This window comes from Schistocerca serialis, chromosome 7 (assembly GCF_023864345.2).
Source record: "Schistocerca serialis cubense isolate TAMUIC-IGC-003099 chromosome 7, iqSchSeri2.2, whole genome shotgun sequence".
Lineage (NCBI taxonomy): Eukaryota > Metazoa > Arthropoda > Insecta > Orthoptera > Acrididae > Schistocerca > Schistocerca serialis.
The window spans coordinates 11,555,329-11,562,930 of NC_064644.1; the positions used below are offsets into that span (position 1 = coordinate 11,555,329).

The 7,602-nt window shown below is 42.6% G+C and overlaps 1 protein-coding gene across 1 annotated transcript in view; it reads left to right on the forward strand.

Annotated features, from left to right (window-relative positions):
• Positions 1 to 7,150, forward strand: part of LOC126412570 (lactase/phlorizin hydrolase-like) — a 176,053-nt gene extending 168,903 nt beyond the window's left edge. Inside the window, exons 21-22 of the mRNA XM_050082214.1 lie at positions 4,668 to 4,774; positions 7,000 to 7,150. Coding sequence (XP_049938171.1) covers positions 4,668 to 4,774; positions 7,000 to 7,150 — 258 coding nt within the window. The remainder of the gene's footprint in view (positions 1 to 4,667; positions 4,775 to 6,999) is intronic.
• Positions 7,151 to 7,602: the final 452 nt, after the last annotated feature.

Below are 7,602 nucleotides of genomic sequence, written 5' to 3' on the forward strand. Positions count from 1 at the left end.
GCCCTGTGTGCCTCGGTCGTATGCAGTCCTGATTGTGGCGCTCACCTGCACGGCGCCAAACACGCATACGACCATCATTGGCACCAAGGCAGAAGCGACTCTCATCGTTGAAGACGACACGTCTCCATTCGTCCCTCCATTCGCGCCTGTCGCGACACCACTGGAGGCGGGCTGCACGATGTTGGGGCGTGAGCGGAAGACGGCCTAACGGTGTGCGGGACCGTAGCCCAGCTTCATGGAGACGGTTGCGAATGGTCCTCGCCGATACCCCAGGAGCAACAGTGTCCCTAATTTGCTGGGAAGTGGCGGTGCGGTCCCCTACGGCACTGCGTAGGATCCTACGGTCTTGGCGTGCATCCGTGCGTCGCTGCGGTCCGGTCCCAGGTCGACGGGCACGTGCACCTTCCGCCGACCACTGGCGACAACATCGATGTACTGTGGAGACCTCACGCCCCACGTGTTGAGCAATTCGGCGGTACGTCCACCCGGCCTCCCGCATGCCCACTATACGCCCTCGCTCAAAGTCCGTCAACTGCACATACGGTTCACGTCCACGCTGTCGCGGCGTGCTACCAGTGTTAAAGACTGCGATGGAGCTCCGTATGCCACGGCAAACTGGCTGACACTGACGGCGGCGGTGCACAAATGCTGCGCAGCTAGCGCCATTCGACGGCCAACACCGCGGTTCCTGGTGTGTCCGCTGTGCCGTGCGTGTGATCATTGCTTGTACAGCCCTCTCGCAGTGTCCGAAGCAAGTATGGTGGGTCTGACACACCGGTGTCAATGTGTTCTTTTTTCCATTTCCAGGAGTGTATTTCAATTTCATAATTATTTCAATTTCATAAAATGTGTTTCTGTCTAGTCATATGAATCATAATTTCAAATGTATGTACCTTACCGATATATGTTATAACTGGTAGATTCAACCCAACATCTCATTCTTAAAAGCTTTTCAACAATAGGTAAAAACTGTAGAGGAAGACAGACATTGAAGTACATCAAGCAAATTGTTGAGGACGTACGTTGCAGCTGCTTCTCTGAGACGAATATTTTGGAACATGAGAGGACTTCTTGGCGGGCTGCATGAAGTTTGGAACAGGAGAGGAATTTCGGAGGGCCGCATCAAACCAGTCAGATGCCTGATGACCAAAAAACATTGTCCCCATGCAAATCGAGTTCACTTAACATGGGTTAGCATTGACTTCCCACTGTTTATTTTCTGGGAGAATTAACGAAACTTTACTGAGAAAGCTCTCAACAACAAAAAATTAGAAGTTCGGAATAGGTACAGTATTTGGCACTGTGATTTGCATTCATAATTTTTCTAGTACAGTATTTGGCACTGTGATTTGCATTCATAATTTTTCTAGTAATAATGTATGACAACCTCAGAGATTAACCTACAATTCAACACGATATAAAATAAATTTTAGCAAGCACCATACTCGAGCTCGTAAACAACGTTAAGTATGACCATTAAAGTTTTTATCATCATCCTGCCACAAAAATTCATGTAATCTGTGGTAACCGACACACCTTATCATTGTTTACGTGCTTAAATGAATATCATATTTACCAGAATAGCAACAACTTCTGATGTGCATTTGCGTCCAAGAATATACGAGTATTTAGGATCTTTAAATGGGTTGTACGTATCCACATCGTCCTCAGATTCGAACAAATGGTCCCTGAAAAGCAGTTTTCTGGCACATCACGCATTAGTTACTATTGCTGGAAGCCATATTTTTGGCGCTTACCGTTGTTTATAAGTACAAATTCTGAAAAAGTTTTCATTAACGAGAATCTGAAATCTGAAATAGAGCTTTCATCTCTCATCGTAAGTCTGTCAACTAATACGAATAAAGCACATTAGTTCCCACGTGTTACATGCGATAATTCTGTTTCTCATCAACTGTGCCTTACCTCTCTTTACAGCCTTGGTCTTCGTGTGTAGACTGTGAGAAATGAAGAAATAATCAGAATAAGAAATAAAAAATGGCTCTGAGTACTATGGGACTTAACTGATGAGGTCATCAGTCCTCTAGAACTTAGAACTACTTAAACCTAACTAACCTAAGGACATCACACAAATCCATGCCCGATGCAGGATTCGAACCTGCGACCGTAGCGGTCGCGCGGTTCCAGACTGTAGCGCCTAGAACCCCTCGGCCACCAAAGTCCGGCTAAGAAATAAAAACTTGATGGTGTACGACGTACGGAAAAATGATAAAACTAGTTCTTTAAAGTAATGTAAGGATGAAATAAAATTCGCAAGACAAAGGACGCACCCCTTTCTGACCGGAAACAAGTTTACAAATATAGCACATTGCGAGAGTAAGTCATGGATTCTTAGAAACGGAAATGCACTTTTATTTCATTTCGTCGAAATATCGTAACTCAACGACTTAATCCTGTTCTGCTCATGTAAGCGGAGTGTGGGTTGTCGCAAAAGATAGAGAAAGGTGGAAGATTAGAGTTTAACATCCCGTTAATGGTGTGATCATCAGAGATGGAGGTTAAGCTAGATTTGGGGAACTATGGGAAATCGGTCGAGTCCTATAGAAAGCACTCATCCAAGCATTTATCTTAAACGCCTTGAAGAAACCTGTCTTGCTGGAATGGGAAACGAACAGTCATCCTCTCGAATGAAAGTCCAGTTGCTTAACAACTGCGACATTTAGCTCGATATAAGAGAGAGAAAGAACATGCTAGACAACAAAAATAAGGTTCGTGAGACGAGCAGCAGGCAGCACTAGAGGAGGCAAGGAAATTAGTTAAATAACTTTTATTTGATCCTGTAGGACTACACAATTACAAATGAAAAGTACAGGATATAGCTAGCAGATGTATAGAACGAAATGGATAAATCACTTAAATAGAACTGACCACACTCGTGACGCAAAACAAATATGTAAGTTACGTGTGAACTCTGAGGACTATTGAGATGATCAACCGAAATCATAAGGAATGGAAGTAGTATCAGACTACACAGTTTAATATGTATAAAGTAATCGGAAAACGTTAATATTTTGGCTCGCTTGACGACATATTCTGTTACTTTTTTCCTCTGCTGCCTTCTGAATGATTGCACACATTCTAAATCCTCTGCTATCGCCAACAAGTGGTAGCAACTAAATTCCATGGTGCCATCATCTTTATAGGAAATATTCTGCTAGCCAACCATTATTTAAGGGTTCACTGTATGGCAGAATTAGAAACGTGGGACCAACTCTTCCTTTTTGTGGCAATTAACACATCTGTTTATTTTAATGGTTCTTTGGACCTAAGACACATAATAATTTGACGGTATTATTTGGAAACAACTTCAGACTATAAGAAAGGGCGATCAATGAGCAAAAGAAGAAGAGTATTTCGATAAATGCAAAATTAAGACAGCCAGACAGTGAATGATCCAAGAGCCTTTTACAAAGGAGAAAGTCTGGCCCTTGTAAGAAGAGGACTGCTTAGGAGGGCTGAACCTGCGGAACGAAGGATTCTCAGGAGGATGTTGGGAGCTCGAAAAACAGAGGACGTTCAATACAGAATACAAGATCTGTGAACCAAGGAGTGAGGATTTCGCGCGTGTCCTTAGAACAGACTGCGAGAGATTGATACATCAGAATGCTGTTTCCCGTGAACAAGAGAACAAAAGTACAGAGGGATTTGCAGAAAAGGGAATACGGGAAACGGATTTTCGACAGGGTGACTTTCAAACCAAAAACTGAGATTGGCATCGGTTTCCAGAACTCAATTAGACCCAGAACCAAAACAGAATGACCACAAGGCTGAAGAAAGTTTCAGAGTATGTGATCGAAATAATGGAACTTAGGGATAAAAAAGAATTACAGAAAATGAGCTCATCCGAAGTGATGTGGTTCTCAAATGACCAAAACGAAAAGTAAAAGAAGAAAAACAGCAAAAGAAATGTTTTAAGTCGATAGCTTCACAAAATGGTGTCCAAAATTGTGCAAATGACTACAGCATTATTTACTTTCAACGTGACTGTTAACTATTTTTATTAACTATTTCGTGCTAGTATCTCAAAAAACAGCTGATTACCCGAAGAAAAATTTAAAAAAATGGTCATCTGACTCAAACAGTGGACGAGTACCCAGTCAAAAAATTAACTACCCTCTCAATGACAAAAAGGTGCGCTCTTTCAAGATGGATCTCACTGGTGTTTACACAGCACATGTCTCTTCCGTGAAATACGATACCGATCAATCGAAGGGCAGCGAAATAGATAGCTTTTGTCACGTGTCAGTGACTGGGAGCAGTCACGCCTTGGCCAGGCAACTGACTTCACTGATTGCGTCCTCTTGTCCCACATTTCGAACCACTGATCCTTCATCGAGCTTATGATTTCGCACCTCAGCAGTGACAATCACGTTCCATTAGTCAATAATTACGCCTTCAATGTACAAATTAGTCTCACCGCTTAAGTACACAGTGGTAAATGTTGATGGGGATCTTTGAACGTAATACTTTCGCCATATTGTAATTTCTGGTAATATCCAAACATGTTTAGCAAGCGCTATGCCAATCACTCGGTTTTTCACACCACAGCACAGTTTAATAAAAATGAATAGCATCCAAACCTCACTTAATTGCAGTGTAGCCATTGATATATTTTAATGATATTATGATGAAACTCTTGTATATTGCAGGGCTACGTGTCAGCTATCTTGCGCGCCATCAACGAAGATGGTGTACCAATGATTGGCTACACGCACTGGAGTCTGATCGACAACCTGGAGTGGATGAATGGATACTCGTGAGTATCGTCGGTACTAGTGACCTAAGAATGCAGAGCAAGATGAAACCACATAGCAGATATGTGCAACATTTCGCGTATTTCGATCACTGTATGGCCCTGAAATGTGTCTTGTAAATTTTTCCTGGAATCATCTCTTTCATTTCCCATAGCCAGATGTGCTAGATACACTAAGACCAGTGCACTGTCGCACCATCAATCCACCGTTACTATCCCGGTACTACCTGTTTCCACATGCTGCTTGTAGGAGCATCTCTGCGCTGATATACATCATCTTTGATCTCGAATTTGTGTCGAGGTGATGAGATAACAGAGCTTTTCCTATCCATTGCTGTATTTTGTCCATTTCTTAAGCTCTTATTATCTGCAGAACCCTCCCAGGAAACTTCAGCTGCACTTTTCATGCTGATGTTCTAATATATTACTACAATTTTTCTCAGAACTCAGTGAGTGTTCTGTGTTGCCCTGCCTACATACACCATGACCCATTTGACACCCACAGCTAAACAAAGGTCATTTTTCTTTGCCTTATCGTAGGCAACCATGATGCTGTCTCATATAGAGCTGATCCGGAAAGCATGTGACGTTTGCGCGTATCTCGCGCACATCTGACTGCACCATAGTTACACATGTTCAGTTACATCCTTAAACTCGAGAAAGAGGTAGCTTAGCCATATTCTTTCATTACGTTAACGTCTGCACTCATTATTTGTCGGTGATTATGCTTAGAACAATGGTCCGGGCTGCCAGCCTGAACTTAGAGACATTATCAAGTTTTTGAGTGCGAGAAATGTTCGATCTTGTGAAATTTATCGTCAGGCAAGTGAAACTTTCGAGGACAACGTGAGAAGTGAAGCTGTGGCGCGAAAGTGGATTAGGATGGTTAAGGAAGGAAGGGAAATAACCACGCGGAGGAAAGCAGTGGATGCCCGTCGTTGATCACCGTATGAGTGGTGCGCTGCATCGACAAACAAGTTTGTTGCAGTAGGCGGGTAACGAATTATGTTTTGTCAATGCATTTTCAAAACATTTCGCTGTCTTTAGTAAACATGACTGTGGCTCAACATTTGCACCACAAAACTGTGTGCACGGTGGGTACGAAAAACTACTGACGTTCTAAAACAGAAACGCATTGGAGCAGCCCTGGAGTTTTTACAGTGTTACGCTCCAGTATCTAAGAAAGGTAAGAGATCGGACCCGAAAAGTTACAGACCAATATCCCTAACTTCTGTTTGCTGGAGAAACCTTGAACATACTCTCACTTCGAATATAATAAACTTACTAGAGGTTGAGAAGCTTATGTGCACGAATCAGCATGGCCTTAGAACGCATCGCTCATGCGAAACTAAGCTTGCGCTTTTCTCACATGATATACTGTGAACTATGGATGAAAGGCATCCAATAAAGCAAAGCCACGTCTTTCTTCAAGAAAAATCATTGCACTGTGTTTCGAGCCTTTCAAGCAATTTAACTAGTGGACTGGATGGAACGAGATACAACAATAAACGCTACAGCTAACCGTGACCCATTGAAAAAGTTGCGGCACGTGACAGAAAAAATGACATGGATTACTGACTTGTAGTATCCTTTTCGTGAATGACAACGCACGACCGTTCACCTCAAGCGTAACGATAACGCTTCCTGATTCCTTTTGCTGGGAACAATGATAAATCCAGTATTCACCTTGTTTTTCATCTCAAGAAGTTTCTTGTCGGCCAGCGGTTTGTAAGCGATAATAAGATCAAAGTAAACGTCCAAATCTTGTACGAATGCGTACTTTCACGGTGATTTTCATTAGTAAAACATATTTGGGTTTGAAGCCGCGTCGATTGGCTTCACCAAGCGGCCGAAGAACCTGAACAATTTTCAAATAATATTATCAAGTGAGGAATCTAGGGATACACTACAAACCCTTATGTATAAGTTGTGCAGGGACAGTGAAGACATGATCAGGATAATTTCATCAGTATAGATGCAGATGTAGATGCAGTAGGTTCAGAATTCTTTACAGAACCTCTGTGGTCCATCTATCACACTTCCAATGCGCTACTTCTCCCATCCACCTCCATTTAATTTTCATTCCAGCAATAATTATGTCTTTTCCTGTAATTTGTAATTTCCAAATGTGTAACCCTCAGTTTTTGGATGGTTTCCTTTTTAAATTCCGTGATTCACGCCGCACGCTCTTTGTAGGGGTAATCATAACGCTCAGCACTTTTCCACAGACTGAAGTTCGGGCTGCACTCCGTGGACTACGACGATCCAGAGAGACCCAGGACGCAGAAGGCTTCGGCGAAAGTCATCGCAGACATCTACAAGAACATGGCCGTGCCGTGGGAGGATTTCGAGAACGCCGACACCACGCCACCATCTTAATTTGAACATATATATATATGTAAACAGTTGAGCACAAGTACCTAATACATTTTGCATTCTGAAAGACACCATGCTGTGTAGTTTGTTGCACCACAACCCCGTCCACACTCAGTCACAACCCCAGGTACTGAACACTAACACTACTTTCTCTACAAGATTATTTATAATTACTTTGGAACATACAACACTCCCACTTGCAGTAAAATGATAAAATGCCTTGAAGCAGTTGATTATTCTGCCACGCTTCTCTTAAACATGGAATGTATACATAATTTTCCTGATCCACGTGCAAGCACAGCGTCAGAGTTATTGAGGTATATGGAAAAAAAAACGTAAATTAGTTACAGACTACGGGTGCACACACTTTATTCAACATGTTGTGAGGTAACGGACGAGTTGCGGCGCCCTGAAAATATTGTAAGTTCTGAGTTGGTGTGGCTGCGCTGGGGACT